This window comes from Gracilinanus agilis, chromosome 2 (genome assembly GCF_016433145.1).
Source record: "Gracilinanus agilis isolate LMUSP501 chromosome 2, AgileGrace, whole genome shotgun sequence".
Taxonomy (NCBI): Eukaryota; Metazoa; Chordata; class Mammalia; order Didelphimorphia; family Didelphidae; genus Gracilinanus; species Gracilinanus agilis.
In genome coordinates, this window is record NC_058131.1 from 230,703,944 (window position 1) to 230,722,250 (window position 18,307).

The window sequence follows — 18,307 nt, forward strand, 5'->3', positions numbered from 1 at the left end:
CTTCAGTAGCAGGTGATTTGAGACTGTCAGGGATGTGTAGCCTGAGCTGTGATGTCCAGTAGGTCTCCCTGCTACCTATAGGCTCCTTTAAGGTGGAGAGTGAGGGGCCTCTCTCTGATCGAGTGAAAGCAGAACTCAACAGGAAGTGAAGTTCACACACTTCCTGAATAAAATGGATGCTTGCCCAGTACTTCCTTTAGAGTCAAGTGGTTGCTATTCTCCCCTCTCCTCAGCCCCTTTAGCCCAAGATGATGTTATAATAATTACAGAAGCTCCAAGTTTCAGGATAAGGGTTTATTTTAACACAGAAGGGAAAACTGAGGTAAGAAGGTTTAGGACTCTTGAGAGACTGTTGTTAGGGGTGACTGGCAAGTGTTGGCTATGGACCTAGAAGGTAAGGCCAGGCTGAGGGAACCAGCCCTTAGCCAGAGATAGTTTAACACTGCCCTGATGTTGTTTGGTCCACCAGCTGGAGAGATATAGTTGATAAATTGGTTTAGGGGTGTCCCTGTTGCTAGGCTGCCTTAATCTAAATCCTGCCCATGTTCCACAACCCAAACCTCCCTTCAACCTCCCAGGGTCCCCAAGGGGAAGTTAGGGGTAGCTGGGTATCTGGGTGAGGTCAAGGAAATCAGAACCCCCAGGTTGGTTCTGTGGGGATTTTATAGTCCCAGCTCAAACTGTCAGCTCCTGGGACTAGCACCTGCTGGGCCAGAGTTCCATTGTCCTAACTGAGAGGATTGCTTAGGGTAATTTTGCAAATGCAAGAGATCTTGCATAAATCCTGCGTTACAGGCATCATTTGGCACCTCTGTTGCCCATTACTGAGTTTCAGGTCCCAGGTCCAAGGTAGAGAGGAGTAATTATGGGTGCAAGGGAGCAGGGGCCCCTCCCTAATTAAGGGCAGGAGGGCAGTGATTAGAACTCTCCTCAGATCACACCACCTTGTGAACATTGAAAACTTAAAGGGTACCAGACCGAGCTGTGAAAGAAGCAGAAAATAAATATCAGGGCTAGATATTCCCCACCCTATAGAGGTAAGCAAAACCCAACTTTAACATAAAGTCCAAAGTCAGGAAGTAGGCTAGAAAAATGAACAAATGGCAACAACAAAAAGTACTTGAACATAAAAAGCTACTATGGTAAGAGGAAAACTCAATATACAAATTTAGACAAAAAAAGCTTGGAAACATATAAGCAAAACTTCAAAGGAAAATGCAGATTGGGCACAATCCCATGAAGAATTAATAGAAGAACTAAGGAAGGAGAGGGGGGAAGGAGAAAAAAATGCCATCTTAAAAATCATATAAGAGTAGTAGAGGAAAAGCTGGGAAAAGATAGTAGAGGGGCAGCTAGGTGGCTAAGGGGATTGAGAACAGAACCAGGACTGGAGTTGGTATGACTTGAGTTCAAATATGGCCTCAGATACTTCCTTGCTGTGTGACACTATGCAAGTTACTTAACCCCCATTGCTTAGCCCTTACTGCTCTTCTGCAGTACTGATATTTAGTATGGATTCTAAGAAGGTAATGGTTAAAAAAAAGTGAGAGCAATGCAAAAAAATTACGAAAAGAGAAGTAACATCTTTGTAAAAGGGGCACAAAAAATACTGGAAAAAATTAACTCCTTACAAATCAGAATTGTCAAATGGTGGAGGTACAAAACCGTGTTGAAGAAATAACTACTTAAACATTATAATTGGTTGAGTGGAAGCCAATGACTCTATGAGAGTCAAATCAAGAAACAATAAAACTAAGTCAAAAGACTGAAAAAATAGAAGGAAACATGAAATGGAGGAAAATAACTGACCCGAAAAATAGATCAAGGAGAAATTGAAGAATTATTGGACTACCTGAAAGCCATGATTTAAAAAAAAGCTTAAACATTATATTTCAAGAAATTATAAAGGAAAAGTGCTCATAGAATCATAGGGCATCATAGAATCAGAGGCTAAAGTAGAAATAGAAAAAACCCACTAATCACCTTCTAAAAGAGATTCCATAATGAAAACTCAGAAGAATATTATAGCCAAATTCCAGAGCTCCCAGGGCAATGAAAAAATAATGGAAGCAATCAGAAAGAAATAATTCAAATACCAGGGAGTCAGAGTTAGCATCACAAAAGATTTAGACTCTATAATAAAGGAACAGAAGGCTTGGAATGATATTCTAGAAGGCCAAGACTAGTATTACAACCAAGAATAATATATGCAGCAAAACTGAGTATAATCTTTCAGGGGACGTATATATATATATATACGTCCCCTGAAAGATTATACTCATATATGCATTTCTCATATTATGTACATATATGCATTTCAGGAAATATATCATATGTATATTTAATGAAATAGTAGACTTCCAGCCATTTCTGAAGAAAAGATCAGAGCTGAATAGAAAATTTGACATTCAAATTCAAGACTGAAGAGAAATTCATAAGGGTAAACACAAGGGCAAAATCATGAAGAACTTAATAAGGCTAAACTGTTTACATTCCTAAATTGGAAGATTATATAAGAACTTTAACATAAGTAGGGCAGTTAGAAGGTGTATACTTAGACAGAGGGCATGGGTATTAGTCTATTATGTTGGGATGATCTAAAAAAATAGAAGGCTGAGAAAGAGGAATATATTGAGAGAAGGGGAAAATGAAAGAAAGAATGGGGAAAATTATCTCACATAAAAGAGGCATGCAAAGAATAGTTTTTACAATGAAGGATAAAATGGGGTTAGGGATATGTGTAATGTTTGAAATGGGTAATGGTTGAAAGAAGGAAGAAGAAAAAAATATATAAACTAAAAACTGAGTATAGAAATTATTCTTACCCAACAAGGAAGTAGGAAGGGAAGTGACTAAAAGAAAGGGGGGCGGGCAGTGATGGTCATAAAAGAGAGGCTAAATTAAGAGAAGCAGTGGTAAGAAGCACTTTTGAGGAGGGGACAAAGTAAAAAAGAGAACAAATAAAAGAGGGAGATACAGAGTTAGTAATCATAATTGTGAATATGAATGGAATGAGTTTACTCATAAAATGGAAGAAGTTAGCAGAATGATTTAGAAACCGGAATCCAACCAACCATATGTTGTTTGTAAGAGACCACTTGAATCAGACACACAGGGTTAAAATATGAGCCTGAAACATAATACATAATGTATTATGTAGTTAAACAACAACAAAAGCCAGAAGTAATGCTGTAATCATGATCTTAGACAATACAAAAGCAAAAATAAGTCTAATAAAAGAAAATCAGAGAAACTACATTTTGCTAAGAGGTACCATAGACAATGAGTTAATAGCAATATTGGGTATATATAGGTATATATATATATATATATATATATACCAAATGGCAGAATGTTCATATTCTTGAAGGAAAATTAGGTGAATTGCAGGAAGAACTAGTAAAATTATACTAGTAGGGGACTTCCATTTCCCTCTCTCAGACCTAGATAAATATAATCATAAAATAAACAAGAAAAAAGTTTAAAAGATGAATAGAATTTTAGAATAAGGTATGATAGATCACTGGAGAATATTGAATTGAGAATAGAATGTAGTATACCCTTTTCTCAGATGTACCTGGTGCCTTCACAAAAACTGACCATATATCAGGGTGTAAAAACCTCATGAACTGGCTAGTGGGTGACATAGTTGTTAGTGGGTACCTGTTCTTTCACCTCACATAGTCTTAGGCCCTTCTGGGCTGCACCTGAGACCTTATCTTGCCCTGAAACATAGCCTCTCTCTGAACAATAACATTTTGCATGAACTGCTCTTAACCAGACCCCCTCTCCAATGTTCCTAAATCTCTTTGTCTACATATGCTGACCTGGTCAGGAAAAATTGCTCACTATGATTTTTTTTTTTAATTTCTACATCAATATTTGGTCTGGTGCACTTACTAGATGTTTGGAGGTTGTTTGTGTGGTTGTGTGGTTGTGTGGTTGTGTGTGTGTGTGTGTGTGTGTGTGTGTTGAGTCAGCTATACTTCTTCCTGCTACTTCACCATCTTGGCTCTACCTTTCTATAAAATCTTTATGAAAAAGGTTGTAGAACTTTTTAGAGATATCCTTATTGGAAGTATAAGAAAGTAACAGGTAGACTTTCACAGATAATTTTCTATAGGATCCCCAAATCTTCAGTCATACAAATGATGAAAAAGTACAGAGAATACAAGAGCCTATTTGTCCTGTGTTTACTGCTTCTTGATTTTTTATTGTCATGCAAAATGCACTTCCATATTGGTCATTGTTGTAGTGACACTCGTACATAACCAAAACCCCAGACAAAAACCAGATACACTGATGTGAAAGATAACTTTCATTCTCTGGAGATGGATAGCATTCCTTGTCATGTCTTTCAGGATTGTCCCAGATCAGTGCATTGCTGAAAGTGACCAAGTTTTCACAGATAATCATTGTCCAATATTGCTGTTATTGTATATAATGTTCTCCCAGTTCTGCTTATTTCACTCTACATCAGTTCCTGCAGATCTTTCCAGTTTTTTCTGAAATTATCTTGCTTATCATTTCTTATCACACAATAATATTCCATTACCAACATGAACCACAATTTGTTCAGCCATTCTCCAATGGATGGACATCCCCTCAGTTTCCAATTCTTTGCCACCACAAAAAGAGTAGCTATAAACATTTTTGTACAAGTAGGTCCTTTCCCCTTTTTCATTATCTCTTTGGGATACAGATGCAATAGTGGTATTACAGGATACAGTTTTATAGCCCTTTGGGCATAATTCCAAATTGCCCACCGGAATGGTTGGATCAGTTCACAACAACAATGCATTAGCATTCCAATTTTGTCACATCCCCTCCAACATTTACCACTTTCCTTTATTGCCATATTGACCAATCTAATAGATGTGAGGTGGTACCTCAGTGCTATTTCAATTTGTATTTCCCTAATCAAAAGTGATTTAGAACATTTTTATATGATTATTGATGACTTTGATTTCATCTGAAAATGCTTATTCATAGCCTTTGACCATTTGTCAATTGGAGATTGTTGATTTTTTTAAAAAAAGCATTTGATATGGTAACTTAACAGCTCTCCTTCAACCAAGAACCCTATGAATGTTAAAGTCACATAACATTCTTTGATAGATGCAGTAGAGATGATTTTGTTTAATGGTCCTGATTTTCAATATTAATTGAGGTATAAAAAAGGTATTTATGGAGAATATCTAATACAGAGTCCAAATGAAAGAGGAATTCCTAGTAGTCAGGTCCTCTAGGTATTGTTGTTTTCATATGATATAGTATTGATTATATAAAAAACTAGAATACTAGGCAGCTTTCTTAATTTGATACACATGCAAGAGTCTGGTCTAATAATCCACCCAAGAAAAACCAAACTGATGAAGAATGCTTATTGTTTAGACTATATGTAGTTGGATGGACATCCTATTGATTTGATCCCTCAGTTCCTTGGACAAAACAGATGGATAAGAAGCTGGGATCAGAATTGAATAAGAAAAAGGGAGTGGTCTGGGCAGTGCTGGAGGAACTATAAAGTGATTTTGAGTGGCTGTGAGCCAGTAGTACTTAACTTCTCTATCCCTATTTCCTTAACTGTAAAATGAGTGGGGTCGATTTGATGGCCTCTTCAGTGTCTTAAGTTTTGAGCTTCAAATCTGTGATCCTCTGAAACAACCTAGATGAAGTAGAATCCTTACAATGGGCAAAGAGCTTTTACAAAGGAAGAGTAGAAAGAGTTGGATGAAGGGGCACCTGGGTGGCTCAGTGGATTGAGAGCCAGGCCTAGAGATGGGAGGTCCTAGGTTCAAATCTGGCCTGAGACACTTCCTAGCTTTGTGTCCCTGGGAAAGTCACTTAACCCCCATTGCCTAGCCCTTACCACTCTTCTGCCTTGGAACCAATATATAGTATTGATTCTAAGGCAGAAGGGTGCAAAAAAAAAAAAAGAGTTGGAGAGTCAGGAGGTCTGGATTTTAGTTCTTCTGTCACCTTGGGCAAGGGGAAAGGAACAAGATTTATTGGGGGCAGCTGGGTAGCTCAATGGATTGAGAGCCAGGCCTAGAGATGGGACCTAGGTTCAAATCTGGCCTCAGACACTTCTCAGCTGTGTGACTCTCATTACCTAGCCCTTAACACTCTTCTGCCTTGGAGCCAATACACAGTATTGATTCCAAGATGGAAGGTAAGGGTTTAAAAAAAAAAGATTTATTAAATACCTACTGTGTTCCAGGCATTGTACTGTGAGTATAATTTATATTTTACTTTATATATATATACATATATATATACAAAAGTATAATTTACTTTATAAATATATTCTTTCTCTGGGGTTTAGTTTCTCCATCTAAAAAATGAAGGTGTTGGACTAGATTATCAATCAACCAACAAGAATTTATTAGTGACCTACTATGTGTCAAGTCCTATGCTTAGTGCTAATTCTAAGGTCTCATCCAGTTCTGACAGCCTATGGTTCTAGGAAAAATGGATCTTGTTTGAATTTTCCTTGTTTGCTTTTACTGGACAGGAAGCTCTCTCAGTTGTTCCCTAGGTAGTCATTTAGGACAAGTAGCTTCCTTTCCTTGCTCCCTCCTCCTCGCCTCTCCTTGGCTCACCTTTCCCTTTCTTCTCTCTTACTCAGGCTAGCTAGAAGTACAATGATAGCCCTAGTCCCATTGCTGATGGACACAGAATCTTTGACCTGCTGTTTTTTGGCCTGGGCAGGTATGCCTTTCCTTAAATAGCTTGGTGTAGCCATTCCCCTACCCAAGGGCTTACCATATTGGTGCCAGACTTAGTGTGAATACCTGACCAGCTTCAACCCTATTATAGGTCAGAACTTCAGCTCTATTGTAACTCAAGTGATCAATTAGCCTCAGCCTCCCTCAACAGCAACAATGGCAGATGTGTGCCACCACATCCATCCAGTTTCTGTTTTAATGGAAAATGAATTCTAAAGTAGAAAGTTTTGTTTTTGCTTGGCATTTAAAGAAACATACTTCAAAACACTGGTATGAGAGAAAATTTAAATTTTATTGAGAATCTTAGGGACAAATGCTTCTGAAGGAGAATATCTGAACTTGACATATTACTTGTCCTGGAAAAATACTGCATTTTAATATTTTGGTTTAACTTCTTAAGACGACAAAAAATAGAGATAAAGAAACTGGGAGCAAACAAAGGGAGCTGAAACATTCAGGTTAGAACTCAATCTTGGTTTCTCCACAGAGTCATTGTTGTCTGTGGTGATCTAAGCTGCTGATAAAGCAAAATGCTCCCATGAAGATGTTCCAAGTAGCTTCCAGGAAGTTGTCTTATGTGCTGACATGCATGTGGACAGAGAAGTCTGGCTGGCGTCCTCTTAACATTGGTGTTTCCTAGAGCTTTCCATTGGCAAAGGCGGCCTCCTGGAACTGAGGGACAAAAGTTTTGAAATAAGCCCTGGTGGGAAAAGGGAGAGAGAAAAGAAATTGTGGTTAGCACAAACCAGCATGAAGACCCAGCAATTCTGAGCTTTCAGACCTAACTCAGAACAGTTGTTAATCATCACATGTGCATTTTTTGAGTCTGTTTTCTTTCTTTTTTTTTTTTTTTTTGCTGGCACAAATCTCTGTTCATTTGTTCAACTGAGGCATGATTCAACACACAATTCATTCTTTGGGCCACATAGAGGAACTATGCATATCCATAGGTACTTCTTAGAATGTCTTGGCTGTAGACATTTTGTACATTCTGTATTCAGCGGGGCTTCTGCAGGGTGTCTCTGAACCAGAGGGAACCCAAAGGGGTTTCTCTGAGCTCTCGGCTGCAGCTTGCCTTCTGTGGTTTGCAAGATAACCAAGCACAAAGGTAAAATGTGAAGAATTTAGGCAATTATACAGATGTTTTATTTACATGAAACATTCATAGGAAGGAATTTTTCATTTTCCAGTGGGGTGTTTCATGTTAAAGAGAACAAAGAGATGAAAAATGATTTACAAATGACCCAAGATCTCAAATTGGTATCTGAAAACCTAAGTAGTCTAATTTACTGGAAAGAAAATAGGCTGGGCAGATAAACTTTTCTAGTCAAAGACTAATGGTAAGATTTAGACAGATTGTATCATTTTCTCTCCAATTTCCCAATCTTTAGAATAGGATAATAATATAGTAAAAGTCCTCTTATCTAGATACCACTTATTAAGGGAACAGAGTAGAAAGAATACTAGATTTAAAATCAAAAGACTCAGGGCTCAAATCTTATTCTGGCTGATTATTGTGGGAACCTACTTAATTTATCTGAGACTCATCTTCCAACTGTAAAATGAAAATGTTGGATTAGAAGATCCCTAATAGCCTTTCCAGTTGTATCCTATGATCTGATGAACTTCCCTAAAGGAAATATAACTGAGAAACAGGAAGTAAGAAAAAAGTTCAAATACCATGTCATATTCAAATATATAAACTTTCTCTTAGATTCCCCCAGATCTTCACTCAGAGCTTCTTTAATCATATTTTAGATATGACTAGAAACAAATGTGGTGATATTATTTCTTGGCCCAAAGTACATTAGAAGCAGCAAATTATATGAAATACACACATCAAAACCCTTTTAAGATAAGGCTAAATTATAACATGGTATTTCATTGAGGCAATGGCTTTCTGCTCTGTTCAGCATCAACAATGAATTCCTAAGTTGAAATCCAATGGCCTTTTCTCAGTCCTCTTTGATACTGTAGGTCAATGTTTCTCCTTGAAATACTCTTCCCTTGGCTTCCATAACACTGAACTATTCTGATTTCCACCCTCTGTAATTCTGACTGCTCTTCTCTGGCCTTTTCTCCTTACACTCCTTGAATATGAGTGTTCTCATGGTTATGCCCTTAGATCTCCTTTATGTCCTGAATCTACATTTTCTCTCTAGGAGGATGGGGAAGTTGCAACAAATTATATTTCCTTAAATATGTTTTGACTAAAAAATAGTTATGCAATTTAAAAGGGGTATATTTGCTTTATATTAAAAAGTAGTTGATTCCCTGAAGAAATGGAACTCTTTGTAATTACACTGCTGGAAGTCAGTGAGACAAAGAATTTGAAGCATTGTTTTTATGAGAAGAAAGTTGTTGTACAGGTATTATCATAATGATTTTGGTATATATGCTTATACTACTTGTTTGTCTATTCTCTCTAAATTCTTGCATACTAATACTTGTACATCATGACTATTCACCTTTATATAGCACGTTCTTAACAGTAACAACTCATGTAGATTTTCTATGCAGGCCCTTAAGAATTCATCTAATACAAACAAAACTGAAGAAACTAAGGCCCATAGAGGTAAATGATCTTGCCCAAGACTACACAGTGAATAAGTAGCAGAGCAGGGTTTTTAAACCCATGTCTCCTAATTCTAAATTGGATGCTCTCTTGATCCTAGTTTATAAATTAGAATTCTGAGGCTCTGAAAGGTGAAATGACTAGACTGTGAGGGAGGGGAAGGAAGGGGAATGAGTATCTCTATTAAATGCCTGCTACATGCCAGGCACTGTGCTAAGCGCTGTATTATTATTATTTTTTTTATTTCACTTGACCCTCAATGCAACCCTGGGAGAAGGGTGCTATGATTATCCCGATTTTATAGATGAGGAAACTAAGGCAGCCAGAAGTTAAATGATTAGGCAGGGTCACGTAGCTAAGTGTCTGACACTAGGCCAAGTGTTCCATCCTGTGCCATTTGATCACCCACAACCACAGAGCTTTTAAGTGTACAGAGATAGAACTTGACACCAGGTTCCTGGATTTCACTTACTGTGCCATCTTTCTCTATAGAAGGGAGGCGGTCTTGTGTAATGGAAAGAGAGCTGGATTTGGGGTCAGATTATGTAGGTTCTTGCCTCTGACCCTTGTGGTGTGACCCTAGAAAGTCGGAGCAGCCCCAGATAGCCTCTAAGACCTCTTCCAGTGCTGAGCCTCTGACCCTATTACTTTCTTATTTTAAGTCCAGCATCCCATCCACAAGGTCTTGATGTAGGAGGGTAAAAGGGCACAAGTCCCAGACTAAGTGTTGGGAGAGCTAGCTTCTGGGTCTAACTATACAACTCATCATTCACGTGATGCTGGAGAGCTGAGTTACAACTTCTTTGAGTATTAATGTTCTCATCTGGAAAACGGAAATAACAATTATATCTGTTGTGCCCACATGCTTAGGTTGTTGTAAGGATCATATAGAATGATGTAGTAAAACTGTGCTGTTTATTTTTTTAATTCTTACCTTCTGTCTTAGAATCAATACTTAGAATCAAGAGTGGTAAGGACTAGGCAATGGGGGTTCAGTAACTTGCCCAGGGTCACAAAACTAGGAAGTGATTGAGGACAGATTTGAATCCAGGACCTTCTGTCTTTAGGCCTGGCTCTTACTCCACTGAGCTACCCAGCTACCACCTAGTAAAATTGTTTTGCAGGTAATAAAGTACTATACACAGATATGTAAGGTATGATGATAAGTGCATGTCTTTCTATGCATAATTCATCTGCTTGTGTTTGCATGCTAGTATGTTTTGTTGGGGGGATCATCCTTAAAATCACAGAGGCTTTAGAAACAGAAGGAACTTTAGAGGTCATTCTAATCTAAACCTCTTAATTTATGAGATAGATACTTTCAAAAAGTTATTTATTTATTTATTTAGCACTTACTATAGGCAGGCATAGTGCTAAGTGGCTGAGGATATAAGTACAAGCAAGGTACAGCTCCTTCCATCAAGAAGTTTACATTCTAAAGGGGAACATAGGCATATCCAGAGATGCTGGTGGGAGGAGGAAGAGGAGCAGAGATATAATTATGGCAGTATGGTTAAAGATGTATAGGAAGTGAGCTGAAGTTCTTGATCCCAACAAAATAAGATGAAAATTCACATGTCAGAGCCCAAATGTTTCCAAGGGTAGAATTGGAGATTCATAGGAACTTATGGAACAAGCTTCCATATTTAAACTCTGAGCTCTCAGGTAAGCTAGTTTGTTTAAGTAGCCTTTTTGGTGTTATGTGCATATGCTTGGCTAATGCTACTGGTTGCTAATGAAAATAACAAATGGCTCTCAAGCACAGTACATGGGTAAGAGCAAATCAATTTAATAATTGCTTAACTTTTGGTCATGAAAGCCATGACCAAATTAAGGAGCTCAGACATCATATTTCAAGAAATCATTAAAAAACTTTTTTTTGCCAAGATCTTTTAGAAACAGAGCACATAGTAGAAATAGGAAGAATCTAAGTCACTTACTGAAAGAAACCCCAAAATGAAAGCTCCAAGAAATATCCCAGCCAAAATCCAGAACTGCTAGGTCAAAAAAAAAAATACTGCAAATAGCCAGGAAGAAATAATTCAAGTACTGAGAATCCACTGTCAGGATCATATACAATTTGGCAGCCAGCCCAATAAAGGAATAGAAAGCTTAAAATATGATATTCCAGAAGGCAAAGTTGATATAGGTTTACAGCCAAGAATAACCTACTCAGTAAAACTGAGTATAATCCTACAGAGGAAAAAATGGATCTGTAACAAAAGAGAGGACTTTTAAGCATTCCTGATGAAAAGGCCAGAGATGCATCTGAACTCTGAAGTTGAAACATAAGAGTTAACAGAAACATAAAAAGGTAAACAAAAATAAACAAGGGACTAAATTGCTTAAAATCAAATGTGAAGAGGTGATACATGTGTTCCTTTTGAATTCTATTATCATCAGAGGTCACAGAGGAAATCAAATTATAAAAGACCTAGGAGTGGTTCTGTCTTGATAATCTTAAAAGAATGGAAAGAAAGGGAATGAGGAATACAGTAGGCCAGTGATGGGCAAACTTTTTAAAGAGGGGGCCAAAGGAAAGGAAATGCTCATCTGTCAGTCTGTTTCTAAGGCAACTCTTTCAAAGTTTCATTGTATTGATCAGATTAGGAATAATGTTGCTTAGTGGATGGAACACTTCAGGGGGCCACATCTGGTCCAGGACCGTAGTTTGCCCATCACTGCAGTAGAGGGAAGGAAGGAAAAGGAAGGTTACGGGAAATTATCTCACGTAATCAAGGTGTACAAATATACAAACAAGGAGGAGAGGGTAGAGAGACTGATTCTTGGACTTCACTCTCATCTGAATTGGTCAAAGGAAAAAAGAATACTTATATACACAACAGCTGAGTCCAGAAATAGGTTATATTTAACAGGGAAATTTTAGAATGAAAAGGAGACAAGGGAGAATTAGAAAGAGGATAGATTAAGGGAGGGACTAATCATCAGTAAAACAAACTCTACATAAGGATGTAAAGAAATATTTACAACTCTTTCTAAGGTGGCAAAGAGTGGGAATCTGAGGGGATGACCATCAACTGAAGAATAGCTGAATATATTACAGTATACAAACATGATGGAACATTATTGCACTGTTAGAAATGATGATGGGGATGGTGTCAGAGAAACCTGAGAAGACATGAACTGAAGTAGAGTGAGCAGAACCAAAACCATTTATATACAGCAGAGACAATTTGAAAAAAAAAATAGAGACTGATCAGTCTGATGACCAACTGTGATTCCAAGTGGATTAATGCATTAATGTTTTACTTGACTATACATGTTGGTTACAGAAGTTTTGTTTTTCTTTTGTTTTCAATTGAGGTGGGAATTAAGCATAGAGGGCAGGGGAAAAGTATATTTTTGCTGAATGAAAACATATAATTAAAATTTAATAGAAGGTATTTAAATTGTGTGTGTGTGTGTGTGTGTGTGTGTGTGTGTGTGTGTGTGTGTGTATGGCATGGTAGGAATCATAAGGCCCTAAGCTACATAGGCTAGGCTTTGCTTTTCTTTTTTTAAAAAATCTTTACCTTCTGTCTTAGAATCCATACTATGTATTGGTTCCAAGGCAGAAGAGTGGTAAGGGCTAGGCATTGGGGTTCAGTGACTTGCCCAGGGTCACACAGCTAGGGAGTGTCTGAGGCCAGATTTGAACCCAGGAACTCTCATCTCCAGGTCTGGCTCTCAATCCACTGAGTCACCTAGCTAGATCTAGTTTTTTTCTTTAAAGGTACTGATCTTGGAACTTAATTTGTCCAAAAGGCAAAGCCTTGAGCCACTGATATAGTTCCCTCATGACCCAAGTACAAATACCAGTTCAAAACTAGTTCGCAGTTTCTCCCTCAGTCTTCTGACCAGCAGACCAGCTGGGCTAACATAGAAGCAGGTAAGCTGTGGCAGTCAGTCCTGGCCTACCACACAAGGTGTCCAATAGCTGAACGGGAATTTCCTTGTTGAAGTGAGGAAGGATGACACAGAAGAAGGTGAGCCCTGGGAGTGTTCCATGCTTCTAGTATTGCTTACCTCACATTGTAAAGTGTTCCATATTGTTCCAGTGGGATTTGAGAATAAATTGTTTAGGGATATTCAGCAAGTAGAGACATGTGAATGTGCTTAGTGTCTTAGAGTCATGGATTAGACCTCTGGGTCACATAATTAACAAGATGGAAGACTTGACACTTTCCTCTATCCTCTCAACCCCTCAAAAATAGTAATTATGAATAAAATATAAAACAGTTTTAGCTGTCTCCATAATCTAAGACACACAAAATGCTAATGAGGCAAAATTTTGATGAATTAACTGGGTGGCATAATAGAAAGAGCACTGGATCTGGAGAGAGGAAGACCTGAATTCATATCTGGCCTCAGACACTTAATAGCTGTATGACCCTGGGCAACTCATTTAACCTATGTCTGCCTCCATTTACTCATCTGTAAAATGAGAATAATAGCATCTACTACCTAGGGTTGTTGTGAAGAACAAAAGAGATAACATTTGTAAAGCACTTTGCAAACCTTAAAGTGCTATATAAATGGTAGTTACCATCATCATCATCAAAAGCTAATTCCCTAATGTGCTCAGTTTGCAATAGAATTGGACTTGCTATCTCCCTGACCCCCTTTCCCCTGGCATTGTGAAAAATCAAAAGGCAAAAAGTTGCTGCCTGGAACTGTCATGCAGCAGTGCTTTGACCTTCAGTAGTATTTCGGTAGAGAACTGAGGAACAGAGGGAAGCAGGGTAGATTCCTGTTTATGCAGTATTCCACTAGGCCTGAGACAAAGGCGACTGGCATCTAACTGGAGCCAGTTTTATTCCTTAGAAGCACTTGGGGGAAGACACCAAAGCCAGTGAAATATTAATTCCTCAGCATGAGAGGAAGTTGAGACAGTCTTAAGGAAGGACACTCTTCTCCCCCATCCCCTCAAGAGAAATCAACTTCAAAATCTTATTGAATTTAGTAAAAACTCCTGTCTACTATTCAAAGCTCTTCAATCTAATTTTCCAGACTTATGTTGTATCACTTCATTTTATATGTCTAATATCATAGCGAAACTGGGCTATTTAGTGTTCTCCCAGTACACCCCATATTTTTAGGTTCAATAATATAAACTTACACTTATTTATGAAGCATTTTCCTCATAACAACCTGGTGAGGGGTGTGTGTACGTGTGCATGTATGTGTGTGCATGTGTGTGATTTTATAGATGAAGAATCTGTGGCAAAAGTTTCCAGTGGTGGAGATTTAAAAAATAGGGAGGAGACACTAGTTTAGGAAGATCATATTCAAAGGGGATCCATATTTTTGATTCCCTTTAGTAATATAACACGAAACATCTTGACTGAAGGCAGATTGCCATACAGTATCTTTTGAACATATGAGAGCTCTTGGAAATATCTTTTACTGAAGGATTTTCTTTGTGGAGAAATAAATCCTGGCTGATGGCTCTATGTTGAGGTCTTGAAGAAAGGTAAAATAAGAAGAGTGGTCAAAATTGACGTGCCATAGGCAAAGGACACTGCTAAGTAAAGCTACCTGCAGATGGAGGTCATTTGTGCAAGTGTGGCCAAGTTCTAAAACATCTGGGTCTCACTGTTTTTTTTTTTTGTTTTGTTTTGTTTTTTTGTTTTTTTTTTGTTTTTTTTTTTTGTTTTCTTCAGTTTCTGGGACATGTTTTTAATCAGCCATCTGAAAACTGACTGTGGTTTGAAAATCAAAGCAGTTCTGTAAATAGTGCAAGAAGAACCCAGCTAATCACTTCTCTTGGTCTCCTCTTCTCCTTATTGTCCTGCAGCTCCATTATAAACACTGAATTGTTCTGAATTACTCTCTTTATGGTCCAAAGACTATCTTTGCAATATGGTGAACATGAAAATGAAATTACTGTAGTGGAAGAGCATTGAACAAATAATGGGGAAATCTTGATTTGAATTCTGTCTCTTCCACATTTACTATGTACTGAATTCAGTTTCCTTATCTGTAAAATAGGATAATAATATATGCATGGAGTTGCTATAAACATCAAATGAAACTATAAGCGTTACCTGTGTTTTATAACCATAAAAGCTGCTATTACTACTGCTAAATTGAACTTTTTCTCAAGTCTTCACAAGGTTTCTGTGAAATTTACTACCTGATCCTGAAGTGCCCAGGAAAGCAACATTAGGAAATCAGTAACATTAGAAAATAATCTTATTTGGTAAGTGAAGCAACATCTCTGCCAGAATCACTCTCTCTAGATACTGGTATGGTCTTGGGGCAATTGAGTTTTTGTGTTGGTTTGATATTCACCATTCTATTACATATCTTAAGCCCAAGGATTTAAAACTAAGCAAAACTACCATGGTTGAGGTACCAGTTATTGTTGATGCTAAATAATTTCTAAAAGTTCTGTTTTGATACTTCTTTGCCATATGGAGGTGATTTTGGGTTCTTGGAGGAAATGATAGTAATGCATGAGTTCTGCCTGGTCTTTTTTTTTTAACATTTATTAATATTCGTTTTTAACATGGTTACATGATTCATGCTCCTACTTTTCCCTTCACCCCCCGCACCCACTCACCCATGCCGACGCACATTTCCACTGGTTTTATCATGTGTCATCGATCAAGACCTATTTCCAAATTGTTGATAGTTGCATTGGTGTGGTAGTTTCGAGTCCACATCCCCAATCATGTCCACCCCAACCCATGAGTTCAAGCAGTTGTTTTTCTTATATGTTTCCTCTCTTGGAGTCCTTCCTCTGAATGTGGGTAGCGTTCTTTACCATAAATCCCTCTGAATTGTCCTGTGTCATTGCTTTCTGCTGGTACAGAAGTCCATCACATTTGATTTTACCACAGTATATCAGTCTTTGTGTACAATGTTCTTCTGGCTCTGCTCCTTTCACTCTGCATCAGTTCCTGGAGGTTTTTCCAGTTCACCTGGAACTCCTCCAGTTTGTTATTCCTTTGAGCACAATAGTATTCCGTCACCAGCATATACCACAGTTTGTTCAGCCATTCCCCAATTGAAGGGCATACCCTCCTTTTCCAGTTTTTTGCCACCACAAAAAGCACAGCTATAAATGTTTTCGTACAAGTCTATTTATGATCTCTTTGGGGTACAAACCCAACAATGGTATGGCTGGATCAAAGGGCAGGCATGTTTTTATAGCCCTTTGAGCATAGTTCCAAATTGCCATCCAGAATGGTTGGATCAGTTCACAACTCCATCAGCAATGCATTAATGTCCCAATTTTGCCATATCCCCTCCAGCATTCATTACTCTCCCCTTCTTTCATTTTAGCCAATCTGCTAGGTGTGAGACGATACCTCAGAGTTGTTTTGATTTGCATTTCTCTGATTATTACAGATTTAGAACACTTTCTCATGTGCTTATTGATACTTTTGATTTCTTTACCTGAAAATTGCCTATTCATATCTCTTGCCCATTTATCAATTGGGGAATGGCTTGATTTTTTATATAATTGATTTAACTCCTTGTATATTTGAGTAATTAGACCCCTGTCAAGAGTTTTCTGTTATAAAGATTTTTTCCCAATTTGTTGTTTCCCTTCTGATTTTGACTACATTGTTTTTGTTTGTACAAAAGTTTTTTAGTTTAATATAATCAAAACCATTTAATTTACATTTTGTAATTTTCTCTAACTCTTGCTTGGTTTTAAAATCTTTCCTTTCCCAGAGATCTGACAAGTATGATATTCTGTGTTCACTTAACTTATTTATAGTTTCCCTCTTTATATTCAAGTCATTCACCCATTCTGAATTTATCTTGGTGTAGGGTGTGAACCTAATCTCTCCCATATTGTTTTCCAAATTTCCCAGCAGTTTTTGTCAAATAGTGGATTCATGTCCCAAAAATTGGGCTCTTTGGGTTTATCATACACTGTCTTGCTGATGTCATTTACCCCAAGTCTATTCCACTGATCCTCCCTTCTGTCTCTTAGCCAGTACCATATTGTTTTGATGACTGCTGCTTTATAGTATAGTTTAATATCTAGCTGGTACTGCTAGGCCCCCTTCACATTTTTTTCATTACTTCCCTTGATATTCTTGATCTTTTGTTATTCCAAATGACATTTGTTATAGTTTTTTCTAATTCAGTAAAGAAGTTTTTTGGTAGTTTGATAGGTATGGTGCAAAATAGGTAAATTAATTTGGGTAGAATGGTCATTTTTATTATGTTAGCTCGTCCTACCCATGAGCAATCAATGGCTTTCCAATTGTTTAGATCCAGTTTTATTTGTTTGGAAAGTGTTTTGTAGTTGTTTTCATATAATTGCTGTGTTTGTTTTGGTAGATAGATTCCCAAGTATATTATATTGTGTAGGGTGATTTTAAATGGTGTTTCTCTTTCTACCTCTTGCTGCTCTAATGTGTTGGAAATGTATAGAAATGCTGATGATTTATGTGCATTTATTTTGTATCCTGCAACTTTGCTAAAGTTGTTGATTATTTCTACAAGCTTCTTAGTTGATTCTCTAGGATTTTTTAAGTAGACCATCATATCATCTGCAAAGAGTGATAGCTTAGTCTCCTCCTTGCCTATTTTGATACCTTCAATTTCTTTTTCTTCTCTAATTGCTACTGCTAGTGTTTCTAGTACTATGTTGAATAATAGAGGTGATAATGGGCATCCTTGTTTTACTCCTGATCTTATTGGGAAGGCTTCTAATTTATCCCCATTGCATATGATGCTTGTTGATGGTTTTAGGTATATACTGTTTATTATTTTTAGGAAAGGTCCTTCTATTCCTATACTTTTCAGTGTTTTCAATAGGAATGGATGCTGTATTTTGTCAAAGGCTTTTTCAGCATCTATTGAGATAATCATGTGATTTTTGTTTGTTAGACTGTTGATATGGTCAATTATGTGGATGGTTTTCCTAATGTTGAACTATCCTTGCTTTCCTGGTATAAATCCCACCTGATCATGGTGGATGATCTTCTTAATTACTTGCTGGAGTCTCTTTGCTAGTATTCTATTTAAGATTTTT

General features: G+C 37.5%; 1 protein-coding gene across 1 annotated transcript in view; it reads right to left on the reverse strand.

Moving 5' to 3' along the window:
* Window positions 1–7,004: 7,004 nt before the first annotated feature.
* The window catches only part of BABAM2 (BRISC and BRCA1 A complex member 2), a 636,045-nt gene continuing 624,742 nt past the window's right edge, over window positions 7,005–18,307 (reverse strand). The window contains exon 12 of the mRNA XM_044663708.1: window positions 7,005–7,431. Within this exon, the coding sequence (XP_044519643.1) occupies window positions 7,368–7,431 (64 nt within the window). The 3' untranslated portion in view covers window positions 7,005–7,367. The remainder of the gene's footprint in view (window positions 7,432–18,307) is intronic.